Source organism: Camelina sativa, chromosome 13 (genome assembly GCF_000633955.1).
Source record: "Camelina sativa cultivar DH55 chromosome 13, Cs, whole genome shotgun sequence".
Taxonomy (NCBI): domain Eukaryota; kingdom Viridiplantae; phylum Streptophyta; class Magnoliopsida; order Brassicales; family Brassicaceae; genus Camelina; species Camelina sativa.
Genome location: NC_025697.1, coordinates 5,479,189 through 5,501,804, shown reverse-complemented (window position 1 = coordinate 5,501,804; position 22,616 = coordinate 5,479,189). Strand labels below are relative to the sequence as shown.

The 22,616-nt window shown below is 35.0% G+C and overlaps 4 protein-coding genes and 1 pseudogene across 5 annotated transcripts; 1 reads left to right on the top strand and 4 right to left on the bottom strand.

Moving 5' to 3' along the window:
- On the bottom strand, positions 2,171 to 4,181 carry LOC104735319 (protein TIFY 9-like). Of its 2 annotated transcripts, none has more exons than XM_010455078.2 (5): positions 3,895 to 4,181; positions 3,635 to 3,788; positions 3,325 to 3,545; positions 2,933 to 3,034; positions 2,171 to 2,489 (listed from the first exon to the last, which is right to left on the bottom strand). In XM_010455078.2, the coding sequence occupies exons 1-4, from the start codon at positions 4,013 to 4,015 to the stop codon at positions 2,973 to 2,975; spliced, it is 558 nt and encodes a 185-aa protein (XP_010453380.1). In that variant the 5' UTR covers positions 4,016 to 4,181; the 3' UTR covers positions 2,171 to 2,489; positions 2,933 to 2,972. The 2 variants fall into 2 exon arrangements, with proteins under 2 accessions (XP_010453380.1, XP_010453379.1); XM_010455077.2 differs by having other exon boundaries at positions 2,977 to 3,034.
- LOC104735318 lies at positions 5,688 to 8,053 on the bottom strand (annotated as a pseudogene).
- Positions 8,533 to 9,960, bottom strand: LOC109124666 (GEM-like protein 5). The gene is made up of 3 exons (XM_010455075.2): positions 9,476 to 9,960; positions 9,074 to 9,348; positions 8,533 to 8,958 (listed from the first exon to the last, which is right to left on the bottom strand). Exons 1-3 carry the CDS (start codon positions 9,849 to 9,851, stop codon positions 8,758 to 8,760), a joined length of 852 nt encoding a protein of 283 aa, XP_010453377.1. The 5' UTR covers positions 9,852 to 9,960; the 3' UTR covers positions 8,533 to 8,757.
- Positions 10,389 to 11,889, top strand: LOC104735316. Its single transcript, XM_010455074.2, has 4 exons — positions 10,389 to 10,590; positions 10,678 to 10,883; positions 11,331 to 11,457; positions 11,578 to 11,889. Exons 2-4 carry the CDS (start codon positions 10,690 to 10,692, stop codon positions 11,659 to 11,661), a joined length of 405 nt encoding a protein of 134 aa, XP_010453376.1. The 5' UTR covers positions 10,389 to 10,590; positions 10,678 to 10,689; the 3' UTR covers positions 11,662 to 11,889.
- LOC104735314 (NAC domain-containing protein 83) lies at positions 19,822 to 20,933 on the bottom strand. Its single transcript, XM_010455072.2, has 3 exons — positions 20,663 to 20,933; positions 20,331 to 20,578; positions 19,822 to 20,230 (listed from the first exon to the last, which is right to left on the bottom strand). Exons 1-3 carry the CDS (start codon positions 20,841 to 20,843, stop codon positions 19,886 to 19,888), a joined length of 774 nt encoding a protein of 257 aa, XP_010453374.1. The 5' UTR covers positions 20,844 to 20,933; the 3' UTR covers positions 19,822 to 19,885.

Sequence of the window (22,616 nt, the reverse complement as noted above, 5' to 3'; positions counted from 1 at the left end):
ATCTAGTTAGGTCTTCTTCTTCATGCTTTTTCATTGATTCGTTTTTTCGTAGTTATGATTTCTCGATTCTAGGATTGCTAGCGTATGTGGTTAGGTTTTGTCTTTTTCTCTTTGAAGGAAAAACAAAAAAATGTTTTATGAAAATTGATTGAAGGAATCGGAGCAGATGATGAATATTTTGCATTACAACGTGCTCTCCGATTAACCATGCGGATTATATAAATCGAGCTTTTTAAAACTGATGCTCCGATTCTTCAATCTACTTTATTTTATTTTCTTATTTGTTTCTACAATTTTATCATGTTTTTGGTGATTAGCTCTCTCTCTCTCTCTCTCTCTCTGTTTTGCCGATTAAATTGTCTTCTAGCAATATCAAAATTTACAAGATATTCTGATATATGTACTTGTACAAATTAGTTAGCTCTGTATCGAATTACTTTAGCTGATGTGAATCTGATAGTTCAGTATTTGTTTGGTGATGATGAAGGTGTTTGAAGTTTCATTATGTCTGTGCTGATATATGAAGTTGATTCTATTCGTAATCATTATGGTTTCTTATTATTAATGAGATAAAGTTGTGATAGCCTCTTGGATTGATACGACCAAATGCTAATATACCCTTTAAAGCATATCCTTTATACCTTGATCGGATACTTTGATTGACTCAAGACAAACCTAACTTAATTGTTATATTCAACATTAACTTATTAATGATTATCAAGAAATTTGTGAAGTCAATACCAGACACTTAGATATTCATAATAGACCAACCAATATATTCAAACTAAATCATGAATTCAACAATAATAATTAACTCTCTTTGTTTGATCTAAAGTATTCGAACTCTTATTGTGTGGGGATCTATCGTTGCAAAAAAAAAACAAAAAAAAAAAATTGTGTGGGATCTACAAGCTAGAGTTTTGACCACGTACTCTTTAAAAAGTGTATGTAACCTTCGAGCTTTGACCCTGTATTTAAGTCAAATTTGCAACAAGTATATACGAAGCTAGATGGTCGTCAAAAATGATGACCTTAGTTTCAAATTATGTAGCTCACAAGTTCTCTGTAGGTTTTGAGCGTTCTGTTTATTTGTTGGTTCATTTTGCGTATTTACAATTTACTTAGTATGGACATAATGAATCCGAATTTAAACCCACATTGATTCAGTTTTGTTTTGTTTTTTTCTTTGTTTTTTTTTTGTTTTTTTGTCGTCTAAATTCTATATACTAGTTCACTATTAAAAACTTTCTGCTAGAGAGAGTCGATAAAAAACCGTCAAACTTACATGGGAAAAACAGAATTCGGGATCTTTTGCACTTTTCGCAAAATGATCAGCAAAGATGTTACCACTACGAGGATATATATAATAATCAACGAAGAGAATAAGTCTCTGGATTTTAGGTTTTGGCTTGGTCCATTTAGCTTCACTAAATTTTTGTTTTCTCATTTTAACTATGACAAATTTTGGTTTAGTTTACTAGAATACAAAAAAATCAGGTAAGTAAAATTCTAGAAGATGAATTCAGCTACTCGACCTCCATTACACTTATTTACAGTCGTTCTAATATCAAAAATGAAATACAAATGTATACAAAAGAAACACAAATATTTACAACACCCAAAAAATTGTAGAAAATACAGGGAAAAAAACATGTAACCAAAAAGTCGTATGCACAATATACCAGAAATTTGTTTCAATTGTAACGAGACATGATTTACAATTAGCGGTAAAGAGACATTAAATGGTATTTCGGTTTTGTTTCTTAAATCCGGACCAACCATGCCAATGTTAGTGGCTAGTGATGGATACTATTCAATGACAATAGTCATGGTCATATGAAAAGGCACACAAAGTAGGCTCAGTTTATCCCTTCTCTTCAGCATCTTGACAATTTACAGATTCCACCAAACTCTTAAGACTTAAGACTTCTGACGTGAAAAGACACATTAGTCGGCAAGACTTAGACTAGGTCGCATTAACTAAGGACTCACGTGTTTCTTAAACTCAAATCCATTATATTAATAAGGACAAAGCCGACCAGACCAACTAATATAATTAATTAAAGAAGCATGATGAGCACATTTCTTTTTAATACTCACGGAAGCTTCACGAGAAGCCGAAAGAGGCGTGTTCATTTTCTTACTAAAAGATTAAACAAAAGTAGTGACACGATATAGAATAGAGCTGCTTAATTAATAAGAAGTATTAAAAGACAATAAACACTTTAAAAAACAATATATAAGTATATAATCTTAGTAGTAGGTAAACGTAATCTCCTAAAAAACGTGTCGTGGAAACAGTATACGCAGAAGCTACGACGAAGCGAGGCCCATCAATTTCAAAGAGATTGGGAAAGAAGCCAAATGCAAAAGGAACATGAAAGTCTTGGAGAGTGGTGAAAGAGACAAATTTGGTCCATGTCCCAATCTAAAAAAGAGATCGTTTTTAGGCCGATGTTGGATGATAGTAAGGAGATGTCGATACTACTCTGAAAACACAAAAAGACGAAAAAAAGAGAAAGAAAATGTGAAACCGCGTTTTTTTTCTAGTAACTTATACGGTCCCAATATATAAAAACAAACAAACAAATGTTCAATTCTCTCCTCATTACCTCATGATCATTAATAATACGAATCATGTATTTTGAATAACTTGTCGGTGTAGCAAACACAAACAAAGAGTCGAAGTCAACGCGTTTTAAAAAAGTTCCTATATGACCTACGTATAATTATAAAGTACTATACTACTTATCTCCAATGTCTATCTACGTAGAGCTAGAAAGAAGCATGTGATTTGTTGAACAAACTAGAGGAATCTACAGTTTTGTGTGAGTAAAAAGAGACAGAACATGTAATCATTGATTTCCATGGGGTAATAATAAATAAAATTAAAAAAAAGGGTCGACACAGAGAAAAGGAGAAAAATAAAAACCTTGATGTAATAAGTAATCCTTGGATTGTTGGATAATAAATTACCTCTCCTTGCGCTTCTCTAGAAACCTTAGCAATGACTTTCTCCTTGCGATGGGAAGATCTGCATACACGCACAAAAATCAGTTTCAATATATCATCAGAAACTATAACATATGTTTATACGTATACCTCCATAACTATCTAAATACGAACTTTAAGGACTCTCTTTCAACATATTTTTTGTTTTGTTGTCTAACATCTAATTCAAAACTAATAAGCAAAGAAATCTTCCCTAATAACTAACAACAAAACATCTACATGCAACGATATCTCTGCAAGCATAGAACAGTACTCTTTAATTAATTAGCGTGATGACCCTTTGGTAAATTATTATTTTTTGTTATCACTAACCTCCTTCTAGATTCTGGCCAAAGAGCTTTGGTCTTAGAGTGGTCGGAGTAATTACCGAAAGATCAGTCTCCGTCGATGATTCGTCCTTCTTCGAGACCGCTGTGTCCTTAGCGACCTTCATAATCTCTTCAGCCTTGCTACGATTCACTTGGTACACGGATACGGTTCCATTGTAAAAAATAGTCATAGGTACGGTTCCAGAGACAGCTTCCGTACTTTGCCTAAAAGAATATTTTTCGAAATTTTGAATTTCAATTTTTTTGTTTTTTTTCCCTCATATATAGCGCCCAAAAAAAANGTTTTTACGTACCTGGCGAGAGACGCGTGGACCGGAGAAATCGGGATCTGAAGTTGATGTTCTCTTGGAGTAGACGGAACAGAAGGAGACTCAGTACCACCACCGCCGGAAGCTAACAAAGATTTTATTATCTCCGGATCAATCTTTGAAATCGCTCCTTGCATTTCTGCAAAAATTATTTAAATTGATTATTATTAAAAAAAAGTTTTACATAGAACCAAAAAAAAAAAAAAAAATTGGTTACTCTTCAGGAAAAAAAAAAAGAAACAAACCTCGGAAACTACGACGGCGATCGAGAAATTTCTGAAACCTAGGCTGTGGAGCTTTGTTGGTGGTTTGCTTCTTCTCGACTCCGAGGAAGTCAAGTTCAACGGTAGCTCCTCCTCTAGTCATCTTCTTTGATTTAAAATTCTTAAAAGATCCGAGACAGAGAGGGTGAGAGAGAGAGAGAGAGAGAGAGAGAGAGAGATAAATTGATGAATATGTTTGAGATGAAGAGAGAGAGGCGCGAGAGAGGAAGTTAATTAATAATGAAGATTCGGAATAAAAGGATTTGTTTTGATTTTTCATGTGATAGTATTTAAAAAGGAGTTTATGTTATGTTACCCGTCTTTTGATAGTAATAATAATAACGCACGAGGTTCATGCTTTCTCTTTCTTTTCGGCACAATTGGGGCTGGGCAAGTAGTAGTACTCATCCACTTTTTTTTTCTTCTTTTCTTTTTGTTTTTCTTTCTTTAATTTGTTTTTATTAGGCTCTCCCCCCTAACCTCCTCTTAATCTTTCATTAATTTAATGATTTAAAACACATGTTTGAATTGTTCATAGACCTTCTTACTGTAATGGCTATACGCAGAAAGAAGATATTTCTTTGTTGTTATTTTTACCCGGAAATAACGGAAGTCCAATGAACATAGTTAATTGTTTTAAAAATATTTTCATATGTGGTGACTGACTATCCAAACATGTTTTTTTTATTATGTTACTGTTTATCACATTGGGTTCCTTCTGACACTATACGTTTTTCTACTCCAGTCTTTTTTTATCTGTATACTTTTCTCCGAACATGTTCTTCTTTTCCATTTTCTTTTTATGTTTTTTTTATTTCCCTAATGAATTTTCTATTTTTAAAACCCAAGTAGTTTTACCTTATACTACTTACTAGTATACCAATTACCAAATCACATATTATATAGTCAGTCTTACTGAATTTTCAACAAATACACTTTCAACGTTACTGTTCAAGACTGTCTATTTAAAGTTTGATGGCCAAAGAGATAAATAAAAGAGAAAGAGTTAAGATGCATGTCGTTCACGTGTTGAGATGTAGTAGTTAATTGTCAATACATCATCACTAGGCAAAGCGCACTTACTTATTCAGAAAGTCTTCTTAGGGTTTTTTCGTTTTCATCTTCTCACGTTCACGTTCTTCTGATTTAACTCTAACCTCTGCCTCTCTCTCTCTCTCTATCCGAGTCAATACGTCTTCTTTATTCTTTTATTCCTTGTAAGTGAAGGCTTTTATTTATTTCAGTTATCTCACGTTTTCTCTGTGCTGAGCCGCGATTTTAATGTCGATGTATTTTTAAAACTGACTAATTTGCCCCTCTTATCTACCTACTGTACTTGCTAATCAATGTATTTTCAAATTATAAATTTTGTTCCGAAGAGAGTCTTTTAGGCCCAGTCTCTGTATATTGAAACTTTAAGCTTGGAAGGTTTTTTTGGGTTGGGTTCATTAGGTTTGACTTTGACAGTACTAATGGTAAGAGATTATGCTCTGTTTAGTTTTTTGTTTTTTCTGGGTCAACGGTTTGCATAGTTTATACAAGGCCCATTCTAACTAGAAAACCCAATTACAATCTTATTTTCTTCCTTCCTAATTTCATAGATTGAGAGGTTTGCCAAGTTTCGAATATATATATGCTTTTTGTTGGTTAACATATCCTGCTTGTTTACAAATTGTACATGAGTCTTTTTTTTTTTTTTTCCATTGTGTACTTAGATACGAAACTAGCAAGAAATAAAACAAAAATGTAAGGGATATAAATTTGCTAAACCCAAAAAAATGTAATATAAGTTTTATTAACAGATATTTTTTTTTTTCAAAGATAAAACGTAAATGTAAAAGCCCATAATTAGGTAAACAAAAGCCAAAACCAAAATAAAACCAAAACCTTTCAGTCAACTACAACTAGTGTCTTATGCTCATCTCTACATATAGCATCCTCCATGGCCTTCATCGGATTAATCTCTCCATCATTTTCCAAAAACAGTTTCAGCAAATTCTTGGAAAACCCACTAACCAAAGCCACTCCTTTCTTGTTTCCAGCCACTGGCGTAGCTCTCGAATCCCTCAAGTTCCAAAACACAATCTCCGGCACAGCTTCACCGTACCCGTTCTCCTTGTACTTGCTCACAATCACCTCATAATCCGTTTCCCACACATTGCTCGGATTAGACGGTACACTGTTCCGATAACTCGGCGGCCGCTTCGACGCTTCATCAAACTCCATATCACTGAACACAAACACCATCTTGATCATATCCTCAGGCTTCAGTTTCCTTTCTACAGCCACTCTCAGAATCAAGTCAAACACTTTCTGAAAATCAGTGTTCATATTCCATTGCATATTTCTCACGAACTGTGTTTTTGAAAACAGATCGTCTCCTCTCACCAAATGCATTTTAGGTTTCGTGCTGAAAGTTATAAGCTTTTCTTTCCATGGCTCTTCAGATAGCTCAGATACGAGCATACCAAGAGCGACGGAAACATCTAATGGGTCACCATGCATAGATGCCGAAACGTCACAGATTGCCATGCAGTTCTTCAAAGTACCTTTCTCTTTAAGATCATCCACCATTCGTTTCCACTGCAGCTCAGCGACTTGCCCACCGTCTCCGTCTTCTAAACTTCTGATTATCTCGTGAGGTAGCAGAGCACCGGCGGCCACAGTTGCTTTTCCCGACTTCACATCGTCAAGATACTGCTGGAACCTCTCTGCGCCGTGGTTCAAGAATATCTCCTTGTAAGACTTCATCGCCACTGACGCTACACGGTTGTACGGGAGAGACTCCCAGTCTTTTGCTCCCATGTACACTTCAGGAAGCTGCAGAGTCTTACGGAGAGGAACAAGAACTTGCTTCCTTAGCCGGTCACGGACTCTGTACGCGTAGTGAGAGTCTTCAACGCCTTCGTATTCAGGGAATGACTCACGAGGAAAGACCTTCCTAGCAATGCTCTCACAGAGAAGAGTTGCTTTGTCAAAAGAAGAATCAAGAGAGGGACACCACTTAGCCGCTAGAGAGATTTTGTTAGTCTCTCCGGATGTCAAAAACTCCATATCTTTCTTCAGGTGATCTGCGAATAGCTCCGAGACACGTTCGTGGAGAAACCTATAGTCAGGATCGTGAGAATATCTTGTGATTGCGTCCTTGCCCATTGAAGCCTTCGTCTTCTTCCTCTCCAAACTCGCTCTAGCCTTCTCCAGTTGGTTCCTCTTCTCTGCGTTCTTTATCCCTAGTTTTCTCGTCGCCTCCCGCTTCTTTTTACTACCATGGCGATCCCATTTGTGACCCTTTCCACAAGCACGACGATCACCATAAGAGGCTTTCGAGGATTGGAAAGCGAATCGAGCTCGAGATGCCTTGCCTTTGTTCTGGTACTGCGATTTCTTGATCTTACGGATTTCAGCTCCTCGTAGAATCCGGTAAAGAAGCTCCGGAAAATCTTTAAAGTAACCAAACTTAGAGAGAGACTCGAGGTTGCAAGCTAGGGTTTTGGGATGACGACCATGGAGCCACAACGCCGCCTTGTAAAACCCTTCCTTGTCGGATTTCCCGGTGCCACGGACTCCACGAAGGTTACATATAAGCTTGAGGGTGGTCAAGGCGTCGTGGTCCCAAGCCTTGTTAAGAAGGTTATCTATTGTTGACTTGTGCGTGGAGGGAACAACCTGGAAGAAGAAATCGAGGCAGGGGTTTCCTGAGGAGAGGTGCGTGGCGGAGTTATTCTCGGTGTGTAGCCCATCGGAGGTGTAGAGAAGTCGTTGACTCTGGTTGAGTTGAAGTTTGAGACCATCGCGTCCATGAATGGGTCGCTTGGGCCAGAAGCTCTCACGGGGTTTGGGACGAGGGAGCTGGGATCACGGATCTCTGGTGGACCAACCAAAAGAGGAGACATGGTTTCTTTAGAAGTGATGATGAAAAAAGCGATTTAGAATTTTAAAATGTATGTGAGTATTTGTGATGCTTAATCTTGTGTTACAAACCGACATGGGTTATTTCTGTATTACTAAGATATGAGTATATCATAAATCTCCATAGATGATATGTTACGAGGTTGTTTCCGTCTTTATGCAAAAAAAACTGATGCAGTGACTTGGGGATCACGTTCTTTCGAAACCGTTTTGACTATTATACATTAATTGCCAAAGTTGATTGGTCTAAGATCCGACTTTTCCATGGAGGCGAAGGAATCGACAATTATAAAGTCTTGATTTATGAAATTATAATATCTCTAGGACATTATAAAATAACAGGCCCGTCCACCACACTTTCTAAACTCTGAACAATGTACTTGTTCGAGTATTTTAAGGATTCAAACAGTAAACACTAAACAACGTGGAAGGGACAGTGCGAAACATAAATTTATCTAATAGGAATAAAAAAAACAAGAGAAAAATGTAAGATATGGATGGTGGTTGCCTACCATGTTAGCTGTGTACGAGTTCGCAGAAAGTACTAGCTTACATGTGATTGTAGACGTTGGTCAAGGTAATTTAGTATTGCAAAATATCAAGTGAGTTGCAGTCTAATGGCGTTTTCTGTGACCTTACAAAAATGGTGCTTCCTAAAACTTTACTAAAACAGTAAAACTCATAAACATCTCTCTGATGGGGAGTCAGATATCTAAAATTCAGTTCAAAGGTCGTCAATTAATCAATATGAAACTGCTATTACAAAAGAGATCAACATATAAGTGAACACCAACTCTATATCAACATACGAATCAGAGATATGAGACTCACAAAAGTCCAGCTCCGATACATAATTTACATATAACATAATAGAAAACATATGCAGGGGGAAGAAAAAGAAAAAAGACATAGAAACAAACATTAAGGAATATGCTTTTAGCCAGACACAGAGCTGTGTGCTGTTTGAAACTCCGAGACACTAGTGAGCAGATGATGCGTAGCCTTCTCGTAATTCACAAAACCCATGAACCAAAAGTCATGTCCGTCCACCGTCGTCACCTGAATATACTTCTCTGGAGGAGTCTCCTTCATCACAACCGGATTCACCGTAGCAACATTCCCCAACGGTACCACCACCTGCCACAAAACCCATATATACACCACCAAACAACATTCAAACTTTATCCCAAAATCTCCAATTTCACTTTTGTTTTTTTTTTCTTAAGTTAAAACAAAAAAACATTGACTTTACCCTGTAGTAGCTCCAAGCTCCTTGGCCAGAAGGTGCTGTGAAGAAGAGAGGACGGTCACTGCAGAAAGCTACACGAGCATTAGAGAGATAGATAGTTCCAGCAACAGGTCCTGTCGTCGTTGAGAGGTAACATGCGAAAGTTTTCTTCAGACTCTCGTTTGGCTCTGTTCCGAAGATCTGCCTGAAAAGTGACTCGAACCCTCCCTTTGTTATGGCTTTCGCCGTCAAATTAACCTTTCCCCACGCCGTTTCAGACATAGATGGTCCTGTCTTCACTGCAGACACAACAACACAACACCCACACACAAAAAAAAAAAACTCAAACTTGCTTGTTCCCAAAATGTTCCAATTAAGAAGAAATCAACAAAATTCGTCATCAAATTAAGTGGGAAGGAGACTTACGATTGTGCCAGAGGTTACGAGCGACGGTTTCAGCCTTGCGGCTCCAGGTATTGAACATTCCGATGACTGGCTCGAGAGGGTTGTTGTTAGTTTGGTGATGTTCGACAGGAGAGTAGATGACGTACGGTTGGTACTGAGTCTGATGGTTATCTCCGGCGACCCACGCTGCCGCTTGCTGGTTATCGGGGTGAGATACGGGAGCTGCCGGAGCTCCCATCACGTGAGTACCCCATTTCTTCTGATCCGGAGACGATGAAGAAGGTTGTTGTTGTTGTTGTTTTTGGTCTTCTGTTTCTAGAGTTTTGGGTTGTTCTTGATCAACGATCTGTGGCTGAGGCTGAGCCTGGTGAGTTTCTCCTTCTTTCGATCCTGTCATGTCTGAAATTTTCTGAATTGGTTTGATGATTCGAGAATCTTCTTCTTCTATTGAAATGGATTTTGGTTGGTTTTGTGTGTGGCTTAATTTGATAATTTTAATTTATAAGAGTGTATTTATACAAATAAAATAAAAAAAAATGTTTAAAACGCGGTTTAGGACGTGTGTGTGTGTAGTAGCCTTTGGGGTTAAGAGTTGGACTATTTTAGGATGTATTTGTTTATTCTATAGAAAACCTTAGCCAATAAGATAAAAACACGGTTTTATAAAATGTTTATTGATAAATAAATATAAGATTCTAAACACACACATAATAATTAAAATACTAGAAAGGTTGCGGTTGCCAACTTGCCATGTCATTCAATAATTACATTTTGTTAGAAATTGAATCTTCTTGTAATTACAGTTATGAAGAAGATCTAGAACAAGGTGATTGTGATTTTTGTGACATGGACTCTCTCCTATGTCGGCTAACAAACACGTTCTTCCTCCATATATATGACATGTTAGGCCTTTTGAGCCCATTACCAGTTTTTGTTCTAACTTAAAAAGGTCCATTAAGTGTGAGTAGGTCTTATCTTCTAGATTCAAAATTCGAGAAGAATCATAATGAGAATGAGAATCATTCAAATCAACAAATTAGGTAGGCGTGTGGAATCGAAATCCGATCGTCAGAGATTTGGAACTTTCCCTTTTTAATTGAAAAATCCTTCATCATCTTCTTCCGCGTGATTTCCCTGTAAATACTTTCCTCCTCGCTTGTGCGTTTGTGATATATATTTTTGCTTTTTCATTCATAAGATCGTTGTTGACCTTACAAAAAAAGAAAGGAAAGAAAATGGCGAAAGAGGGAACAACGGTGATCGGAGTTCCGTATTACGCGGGGCAGAATCCGTACCAGGCCGGGATTGTGCCGCCGAACGCTATCTACGGTGATCCGTTGGGTGCTCCGATCCAGCAAACGATTTATCGAGACACTCCTGCTCCTTTCAATTGCCTTTATTGCGGCAATACTGGTCTCACCAATCTCAGGTTAAACATTCATTCACCTAAATCATCCTGTGAATCTGCGATTGTCAATTTAAATGCGAGATTTACATATGCAGAGTAGTAGTATAGTTGTGGTTTTAAGTGTATTGAGATGTGGCATTTAGGGGTTGTTTGATCAAAGCCCTTTCTTCTCCTCATTTGGGGGTTTTTGGTTTCAGGATTGTCTCATTAGCTGTAGAATACGCCCATCTGTACTTTTATCAAAATTGAATTTACTCTGGTGGTGGTGAATATGGATTGCAAATTTGCTTTAAGCTGCTCATGAAGTTAATCTCTGCTTCACATTTTCTGATTTCTCAGAATTCGTGTTTAGGATAGCATTTTTAAGAGTATGTGACTGTACTATTCATTGTCACAACCTTTGATTTTATGTGCATTGATCCTTGTTTGTGATAATTTAGTTTTAATAATATTTTGGATTTGAAACAGATCAAAACCTGGTGTTGCTGCTGTTGTTGCTTGTATGATGCCGTTTATGCTTGGATTCTGTTTTCTCTGCCCTTCAATGGATTGTCTCTGGAACAAACAGCACCATTGCCCTCAGTGTGGGAACAAGGTAATTTTTATGTGTCTTCTTCTCCCCTGCAACTCTTGTTGTTCCATTTCTTTTTTTTTTTTCTTTTTTTCCTGTATTTAAAGATTGTTTATTTCATATGATTTATTTATTTGTTGACAGGTTGCTGACTTTGAGAAATCAGATCCTTGCCTTGTTATGGATCCGCCTATGTGGAAGCAACCGAGCTTTGCACTCCCTGCATGATAAGATGTCTCCTTTTATTGTTCTGATTAATATTTTGCTTGTGAAGTTGAGTGGGTTCTATTGCATGTACTGAAAATTAATCGAAGATCAAGAACAACCCTATATAGAATGTGTGAGAAGTGAAATGCATATTCTTCTGTATCGTTTCACTGATTCATGAACTGAACCGGCTATTGTCTTGACTCTTGTGCTTTCTTGGCTATGACAAGACTCTTACCTTAACGTAGAGATGATTCTCCTCGTTTTTAAAACCCCCAATGCCACAGTTAGGGATGGTGTGATGGGCCAGTCCAACCCAACGGCCCAGTATGAACCTGGCATATTATAGATCTACTCTGGTTCAAATAGATGAACCACGGGCCAGTCCATGGTTAACGTTAGATACTACATAGGAAAAATGACGGGTTCCTGGGGTTTACCAGACCATACGTGGTGGGTTTTGAGTCAGCTGGTGGGTCGTCCTGTGCAGGACAGGGCTGGTCCACAGGCTACTGGTCGGTAATAACTACCCTACAATCAGATTAGGCACACATATAGTAGCCTTACAACTGCCCCAAGTCGAAAGTCTGAAGCACTCCTTTGCCATGGGACCCAAAATTTCAACTCTGTGAAACGGGCACGTTAAGATCATCGTGTTTCCTCTCGTCTCCTTGGCTCTCTGACTCACTGAATCTTGTGGGCAACAATCTTGGCTACAAAGTACAAACGTATGAACAAGGCCAGAAAAAAATATATAATATGTAACTTCATAAGGCGTAAACACCATTTGTGAGAAGCTCGTGTGTGCCCACCATCAGCCCAAATATTACAATATAAACGGACCAGATTATGGGTTCTGTCAACATAACAGGATGAGCAAAATATATTATTATATTTAATTGTAGTTTACTTTTTTTTTTCTAAGATTTTCGTCTACCAACACAGAAAATTTTCTTGCTAAATTTTGAAGAATCATAAATTTGACTCTTTTGTTCTGTCTAGGTCTTACAATTGATTAAGGTAACATCAAGTCATGTAAATAAATCCTTCAGCAACTTGAATAAGTTTGATTTTTCTTTTTTCCATTTTGGAGTTTGATAGAATGGTGAATAGGGAGTTGCGTGCAAAGTTGGAAAGGCAGAGAATTTTTAGTGCAGTACAGGTGTGCAACTGTAGTTGTCACCAAGCATATGCCTTGTCTGCTGGTTTTAATTGTTCAAAGCTTCTAATCACAAAAGCCTCTTCTCTTTTGTTGGAATCTGGTAACAGTGAGAGTTGCCTCTTCAGCGTGTGAAGTGGCTTTGTTAGGTTATTTGGGACCATTTTTAGAAGTCTATGTCTATCTATAGCAAGAAGTTTTAAGGCTTTGATGAAGTTTTGGGATTAATTCTTCGCTATAAAAGTCTAATCATGCCTCAATAAAAGGTCAATTACGAGAGATACAATCTTGAATGGGGTCCATAGTTTTACAAAATTTTCAAGAGATGTGTTAGGATTTTGCTTAGAGATTGGAAAATAACAAGAGGACCACAAGAAAGGAAAGCTAAACATGTGATGTAAGTAAAACTGCTCCTATATCAAACCCATTTGTTATTTGTCATTATGTCTCAGAAAGCTGAAGCTGATCCTCAAGTCACTCCCTCACAAGGGGTTTTGCTTCTTCACACGCAACCTCTTACGCAAAATATCAAACACTATCTTTTTCGCATATTTTTATATCTATATTTTATTTAGCTAAGAGATTCTGGATCATACGGATTATAAGTGTTTTCGACTAGGGATCAACCGCATGCAATTTAGTTCTCTTTGTTATTAGTTGGTTTATGACTTGACCTTGCTTACCTACCTTACAACAGTTTTAACTAGTAGAATTACCAACTTCAAAGTTTTGTTTTTCTTAGCGTTTTGTATCCGACTGGTGATCAAAATAGACACTGGGGGTCTTAATAAGTAATTAATGGGTTTAGGTTTCTGTTGTCATCAGGAAATGAATATCGGGAAGAGTCACATCTCAAGTTTTGCTTAGAGTCTAGGCAACATGTCTTTGGGGACTGACGTCACCCTCTTCTTTAAGTGCTTTGTTTTGTAATAGGGCTTATGGGAACAGGCAAGAGCCGTAAAAAGAGATTCTGGCTCTTAAACCCAAATAAAACGAAATCGATGAATAATTTATAAATAGATTCTCTTACGATTGCGTTTATCTGAGTTTTTGCTTACCCAACTAGCTAGGTTCAATCTTGTTTTATGTAGTTTAATTATGGTGTGGTGGTTGGAAGAGAAAAAACAAAGAAGGAAGATTGGATTTCAAGAGATTTATATAGCTTTTTGATGAATGATGATGCACTTTCCCCACTTGGTAGTGTTTCTTCTAAAAATGTTCTTAATAATAAATCATCATCAGTTTAATTATGCCTTCTCACTTTTTTTTTCTCTCTCTGAGTTTTGTTTAGCTAATTACCGTAGATGAAATGGTAAAACCAGTTTTGGTTCAATATTTACTATACCTATTTTATATCATCAAGTCTGGATTTGGATTTTTTGGATCAAGTCTTATCGAATTGAGTTGACTAAGTTTCGGTACGTTAATTTTAATTTATGCCTAGTTTGGAGTTCGAGTTTAGGATTTGAGAGTTTTTTTTTTTTACATTTTTAAAAATATCTTCCGTTTTTTATTTATTTAATGTAATAGTTAAACATTACACTGATTTGGGATTCAATTCTAATTATTCAATAGTTGTAAAGATTTTAGATTTTGGATAGGAAACACAGGTTTTGATATCTTTCAAATCGACTATATATGCAGGCTTATATTTAGCGGTTTCAGCATCTATGCTTACGTTTGTGTATATGCATATTTAGCATTTGAGTATGTCTGGCACTACTAGCATTCACTTTTACGATTGACGTATGCAATACTATATAAGATACATGTCATTACGAACAATTGTTACTGTTTTTTCTTTTTGGTAATCAGAACAAGAAAATTCTGGATAGTTTCCCTAAGTTTAATTAAGACCAGTTTTGATAATACTTGTAATGGGCCTAAAAACGTATATCATCTCACCATATTTAAGAGCAACAATCCTCTATAGTTGACAGCCAATCGCACTAGAGTTAAATGAGTCGAGTAAATGGACTTGTAAAATATATATTCTCTTTTTTTTTTAGGTAGAAATAAAATATATATTTCTCTTGCAACTACTAAGTACTAACTAAAGATGTTTTCCTTTTTAGTCTAAAACAAGGGTTTAGTAAATCTAAGGTGAATGTGGTTGGTGGAAGTGACACATAACCATGCATTATAAGTAAAAATACAAAAAAATACAAAAAGCGTGTGGGTAATGGATGATTTGTGCAAGTGTGTGGGTCTCCCACGTCTTCCAAGTCGCAGCCCACTTGGAATTTTCTACAAATTTGAATCTCACGAAACCACAAGTCAGCATTATACGACTCTTTCCACCTTCTCTTCCTTCTTGATGTTCTCCTCTTTTCTTTTAATCATTTTTTTCATGATGTGTATTTCTATAGATGTTTTATTTTGAAAACGACAACGAAAGGGTAAATTTGAGATGCACTTTGCTTCTTGTCACCAAATATAACACCGGAGAGCGAAATTGTGATTTAGTCATTCTTTGTTAACTGACTAAATATAGTTAATGTGCAAATAAAGTATATATTTTATATAAGCATATATATACAATACACACATACACATGTCACAACCACGTTCGTCATTGTGACTGTGAACTAGGGGAAAGTAGAGTAGAAAGTCAATTCTCATTATCGGACTACTATATCCCCTATTGTATACTGTATCACTCTTTATCGTACCACTTATCTTTCTAATCATGTATATACATACACATACATATATATAAGCAAAATAAGTTCTCACCATCTAGAGTGTCAAATCATCAAATTTTTTATACAAATAAATAAGGTATAATTACATAATGAAAATTGAGTTAAATAACCACCAAAACTAAAAATTATTCAGTATTTAAGTGAATGTTTTTGTTTAAGTTTCGAAATAAGACAAGTAACTTAACAAAAATATGTCACTGTTGATTATCAGTTTTTTCCATCTTTATCTGAAGTTCGGAAGAAAAAAAATCATAACTTTACATGAAAATAGAATGATATTTTATCTCTAGAAAATAATAGGGCAACCTAATATTATGTTTTGCTAACTAATTAGACAATCTGTATTTGTTATGGTTGATAGAGTTTTAGATTATAGTTCAAAATGTTTATTAATACAAAAATTTGTGCTACGAGGCACTATTTTTTTTTTTTTTAATGTATATAATCAGAGTCAAAGAGAAACTTGTGGGAAAAACAGAACAAAACATTTGAACAAATCCACTATATCTAATGACTAATAGCAAGACTGCCGTACCAAGAATCGAAATGGATATTTTCTCTCTTTGGGTCGGGAAAAATATTCTTTATTTTTCCTTGTGGCATACGGAACATGAAAACAATCCTTAAAAGTATTAAAAGATGCTAATAAAGTTGTTACTTAATTTCACTCAATCGATTATCACCAAGTTGATTGGGATTGCTTGCAAGTGCAAGAAATCGCAACTATATGCCTCTACCACCACTAATATCGAATACGTATGAACTAGAAAGAAAGCAAATATAGGGCATCTATTGAGGTAACTTAGTCTTTTGATTTACTTCAGCTTACTTAGTTATTCAACACAAATCAAAATGCTTATACCGACTCTATTAATTTTTTTAACTTCATAGAAAATTTGTATAGGTTTTATAGTTACATACTTGCATGATATACTAAAATAAAAATGCAGAAGAATTTTTTTAATGTGTCAAGTTATAATATAACATCGATATTGTTTTGTGGATAATCTCAACAAAAAAATATATATTGATTAGGCTTTCGAAGGCATACAAATGTTAATGAAATTACGAGTTAATAATGTTATCTTACTTTAACGAAGTTGTCCAAATATTTAATTCGTAATTTTTCTTCGGTAGGTTTTGTGTCTCACTAGGACGAACACTTATCAGACCGTTACCTAACTTTTCAATTCAGTTGCGTAAGGCATAGTAATTCGATGGAGACGATAGTAACAGGTGCTGTTAAAATAGAATTCAGTAACTCACATAGAATGTTTTTTTTTCTTCAATTGGAGTAGGTTTGAAGATTGGAATGGAATCTTTTGAGAGAGAGAGAGAGAGAGAGAGAGAGAGATTTGATCCTCTTCGAATATATCATCCTTGGGGTATTTGGTTCTTATTTGTGATTCTTTCAAGCTCTATATGCGTGTTTCTTCTTTTTGCTCATAAACTAAGTTATATCTTTCCATTTACTTTTTAAATTTGAATCGATTCTTGCATAAATTTTCCTTGTAGTCCTTCCATGTTAGAATCCTATGACGACAGAGATGTGTTTTTTTCATTTCTTCATAAATATATATACAAAGATTATCCAATGTGCGAGTTTTATTCTTTACTAGTAAAACTATGAAGAAATGCTTTGAGAGAAAATTAAACTATTGAAAGGTTTTTTTTTTTTTTACACCAATTCCTCATAAATCACTTGTGCATGAAAACATATTTTGAGAGTAGTTTTACAATCTACAGACTATTAAATAGGAAAATAATCGATTGGTGAATAAGGAAATGCAGGTAGGAATTATTAACTATTTTCGTTTGTTTGTTTTTGTTTTCAACACGATTTTCGGTTGTTTAATTTTCCCAAATAGCACTTTCTCCATTATTTGTTAAAAAGATTAATTCAGTTTTTTGTTTTTGACAAATACATCCTTAAAAGAAATTAAAGAGACGTGATGCCTCACCATTCTCTTCGTCTATGTGCGAAATGTAAAGTGCTTAAAATATTAGATTTATTTGTATATTTCGTCGTTCATTTATTTCCCTATTTTTCTGCTACCACTCGTCAAAAAAAAACAAATTCTTCTTGTATTTATCTTCATTGTTTCATTTTACAAATACATCCGTTTGAGCTCAAAATGTTATCACTTAAATTACGCTCATATACATAATACATGGTTCTTTAGAAAAATATNCCCCCCCCCCCCCCCCCCAAAAAAAGTGACTTACAAGTTAGGGAAGATTAAATAATGTTAACTTGGCATTTATAGTGGGGACCTTATTTGAAATCAGATCTCATCATTGTGAAACATGAATAGTTTTTTTTCTTTTTCTTTTGACCACGATATAAATATGCTTTTTGAGTCTTTTCATTTGTTTTTAGGTTGTCTTTGAGTTTTTACAGGTTTTTTAGAATTTTGGCATGAAACGAGTAAAATGGAGTAATTTGGATCGTTTTAGAACATTTAACCGAAGGAAAAAAAATTTGGAGTCGGATCAGAGTGAGAGCATCGTTCGACACCCATGTTTATCCGACGAGAGAACAAGAAATTGGAAGTTTTACAATTCTGCCCAAAGTTTTCCAAAATTGTAACATAAGTCTCTCACGTGTTTTAGGACATATATATATATAGTTTTTGGGTTTTGTAAACCCTTAAGTTTTATTCTAGCAAATTATTTTCTAACAGCTTTTTGAGAGAGATATTGAGAGCTTTTGGGAGAGAAAGAGATTTGAACTGCTTCTTACTTTTTAATATCTATTGCTTATTATTCAGAAAAGATGTTTTGTTCCTCATTAAACATGTCTGAGTAATTTGCTTGTTAGGTTTAGGGTTTTTCACAGGGTTTTTATGATTTATTAGATCTGTAATTTTTAGGGTTCTTAACTTTTATGATCTTCATCCTTGGTTGTTCTTCACAATAATTCTTGATTGATCACCTAGAATTATTATCTTAGGAAAATTAATTGATATGAGAATATAATTGTTTTTCTGATTAAAACCATTGATGAACAAAATTACTTTTTACAAAGAGATTTGAATTAGTGATTTTGTGAACAATCTAAACCTGTTTTTTAAAGCTGATTTTTAACCTAGAATTTTACAAAGAGATTTAGATTTTCTGGTTTTAAATTTAGATAATAATTGCAATGAGAACTGAATTATTTTACCAAAGAGTTTAGAGTTCTAGATCTGATTTTAATTGTTTGAATCCTACTTAATTATTGATTTAATATTTTGTAATTTCTTGAGAAATTCCCTAGACCTAGCTTTTTGATCTTTTGAATTTACAACAATTTTATTTAATATTTTGCATTGCTTTTCTTTATTTAAATCAACTTGTTTAGCTTAATTATAAAACTCTATAATTTATTGTGTAGACTTGAGTCTTTGTACAATTCGACCCTTAAGTATTACAATAACCTGTTAATTTTAGAGAATAACTCTAGAGTTTAGAGAATAACTCTAGAGTTTAGAGAATAACTCTAGAGTTTAATTTGAGCATATCATCTTTAATAACATCTTATGTTTGAAATGTGTAAATTTTTATTATTGTGTTGTTTCCACCGAATAATTATGACCTTTTTGACATTAAAAGAGATAACTAATCATCACACTCTTATTACGTTTTCTGCACTTTTGACAAAAAGTTCACTCCTCTTTGACAGCCTCTCCGTGCCATTATAACCCTTTTTAGTTGTAATCCTCCATGCATATTTGTAATCATATACACACACACACAACTGCATAAATACAGCTAAATAAGTAAGTATAATAATGTACACATATTTTAATAAGTATTTTCACAGTCACGTGCAAAGAGGAAATAATAATTTCCTTTTTAGTAATTAATAATACGATACCTTTATATTAATAATAACAAGATTATTATCATTTTCTGGTTTGAATACTCTTTGATAATTCCGGCATGGGGTTATGTCATGTCATGGAGAGAAAACCCAAACGAACGTGTAGAACTAAGCTACTCCTTCTTTTTATTCAAAATAAAATAAACGATATTATTCCGTTTGTGGTAGCATCTCCAGATAAAGATTATACTCTAAATTTGTAGAATGACTTATAAACATATATTTATTGCAATAAGTGGACCGTTGGGAGAAAAGAACTGAATTTTTTTGCTATAGAATAAAAAGGTTAAACACTCTTTCTTGAAAAGGGTGGTTAATTAACTCAGATGAAATTGCAACTAGTTTCACGAAACATATTGAAATAAAAATACGAAACGAAAAAAAAGAGAGGACAAAGATTCATTTTCAAGTAAAAAACAAAACTTGGAATAAAAAAGGAAAGAAGAGTCGTATTAATATAAAATTATTATGAAACTTAATTATTTTAAAAAGGGATAGTCAACATTAAAAATTAAATTAAAGATTTCTTCTGAAACTATTGCAACTACTGGTCTCTTCATCGGAAGAAGAAGAAGAGAAGATCTCCGTCGTGACTCCACTTGAAGCATGGTCTGAAGAAGGAGAGCTAGGCATAAGGTTCAAATCTGTTGTCCTTTCTTTTCTCATGAAATCGAAGAAGATTGGTTTCGTTTTATCATCTGTTTGTTCTGTTCTTGTAATTATATCAATTTGGTCATTAGTGTTATTATTATTATATCTAAGATTCCGGCTATCTCCGTCGTCGTCGTCGTTCTTGTTACCGGCTCTTTTCTTCAAGAAGATACGGCAGAGAACCCAGTTCTGAGTTGGACCCATACAACTCTACAAAAAAAAAAGGAAGTAGAATAAAAAAATTTAGTGGTGGAGATTAAACCGGAATTTAAACCGGAAATTGAAAGAGTGAGAGAGAGAGAATACGTACCGGAGGAGAAGAAGAGAGACGGTATTCGTGCATGATCCAATCGGTTCTAGAGCCATGAGGTGGTTTGCCTTTGTAAAAAACAAGAGTTTTCTTCAAACCAACGATTTGATTTCCTCTAGAGGTCACAACCCGTTTATCAATACCGGTAGCTTTCCAATAACCAGACCCGGTTGCTCGGTTGGACCGGTTCCCATTTGGGTACTTGGCTTCTCTTGTGCTAAAAAAGTACCTCTCCTTGTCTAAATTACCTGTGATCATATAGTCTTGTGAGTCTTAAAGGTTCGAAACTCAAGATTGAAAAAAAAGAGAAGAAGATAAGAAAGAAAGCTAACCAGGTAAATCCCAAGGATCAGCTCTGCAAACATCAAACTCAGGGATGATAGAAGCTGGCAAAGGAGAAGAAGAAACTTTCCTCTTAAGGTACTGAACCACAAGCTCTTCATCAGTAGGATGAAATCTGAATCCAGGTGGCAATCTCAGAACACCATTCTTAACCAGTTTAACATTGTCCATTGTTCCAAACAAGGAGAGAGAGAAACAGAGAACAAGAATGAAGAATGAAGAAGAAAGAGAGTGCTGCGGTGTAGGAAGAGGGAAACAAGGAAGGTGTGGTTTTTATAAGGTAGAAGACGATACGAACAACTCCTTTTCTTTTTTTATTTATTTATTTATTTTTTTTTTTTTGGTTTGGCGTAAACCATACTCAATCTCCTTCTTCTTCTCTCTCTCCTTTTGACGCCATTTTCATAAATCTATCTTTTCTTCTTTTTGTTAAATATTTTTTTTCATTACGTATATTTTTATGTCTTCTCAATTATTATTTTTAGTCGGTATCTACCTCCTCTTCTTTTGTTCTTTTTTGATATGTAAAGTGTAAACTCTTCAAACATTTTTGTTTTCTTTTTTTTTTACCTTCAATAATTGTATATACAAATGAAAAAGACTACAGCAGCTCCGTTTCCTTTTTATATAAAAAAAAGAACGTTTTAAGAAACTATAGCTTAATCACACACTCAAGCAAAAAACAACGTGGAGGTTTATTTTATATAGTTTCACTACAAACCTTGGCCAACCTAAGTTGTCCATTCTCCAATTTGCTTTGAAGTATTAGTTTAGGATTTAGATCATTTTCTTTTGGGAGTATTTTATAGATCCAAGGGTATTATCGTCATTTACACGTAGTGGGAGTTTTGAGTTTGAGAGCCGGAGAAGTTTGCAAGTGAAAAGGCATGGTCCGTTGCGGACGTTCGCCGCTAAAGCGGTGATGCTGAGGTCAGCTTACGTCATGCTGACAGCCGGAAGCTCGCCCTCTGCCGTTTTGCATTGACATATATACCCCTTTTTTTAAGATTCCAATTTTAAAATTGAAAGTCCACATATATTTTGGTTTTGACATGGCTTCTCGAACCACGATTATGTTTTAAACTATGTTCAACACGTTACAGGCAACTCCAATATGATCCAAATATTTAATTACAATCATATAATATTCAAGAAAAGGGAAGAGAAGAGAAGAGGATAGTTACCGTTGGCATGCAGTTCACAAAATTTGGTTCTACTACGGTTATATTGTGAATTTTCAGTTTACAAGGGACCAAAAGTACATTTTTGTTTGAATTATTTTTGGAAACTTAAGACATCCAATTTTTTCTTTTTGTTGTAATGCTTTGTCGGGATTACATTGGAAAAAAAAAAAAAAACAACACTTAGTTTGATGCCATACGGTATTTTAGTGTTGATTTTTGTTGACGATACCACTTTAGTCCCATATATTTTTTCGTCACCTTCAATAGTGACGAGCGTAGGTTATTTGTTTTCCAATCTTCTGTCTTCGAGAGAAGAAGAGAGCTTGTCTATTTATCTTTCTTAGCTGATTTGGTATATATGGAAAAGTCGCAAATGACTAGGGTATATAAAAGCATTGGGAACAAATGGTATTATATAATGCAATTCGAAAATGCAAAGAGTGGCCATGGGAAACATGTTGGAATATGAACGAGAAGTCTATTTGAATATGACCCTAGAAACACCACCGCCGCTTGAAACAAAAAAAAATTAGGTCCATGGTGACTTCATGAGCTAGGATTGGTGTTCCCCGAAAACTCACAACATATTCACTGTTTGAGACTAAAAATGTAGCGACGATATCACTCACTCGGCATCATATATATTAATTACAATTTGTTGCAAGAGATAAATGGTCACACCAATCAACAAATTCGATACTTCTTTGATGGAGCCGACTGCTCTGACTTATCAAGTGTGATCAATAATAATACCCTGCAA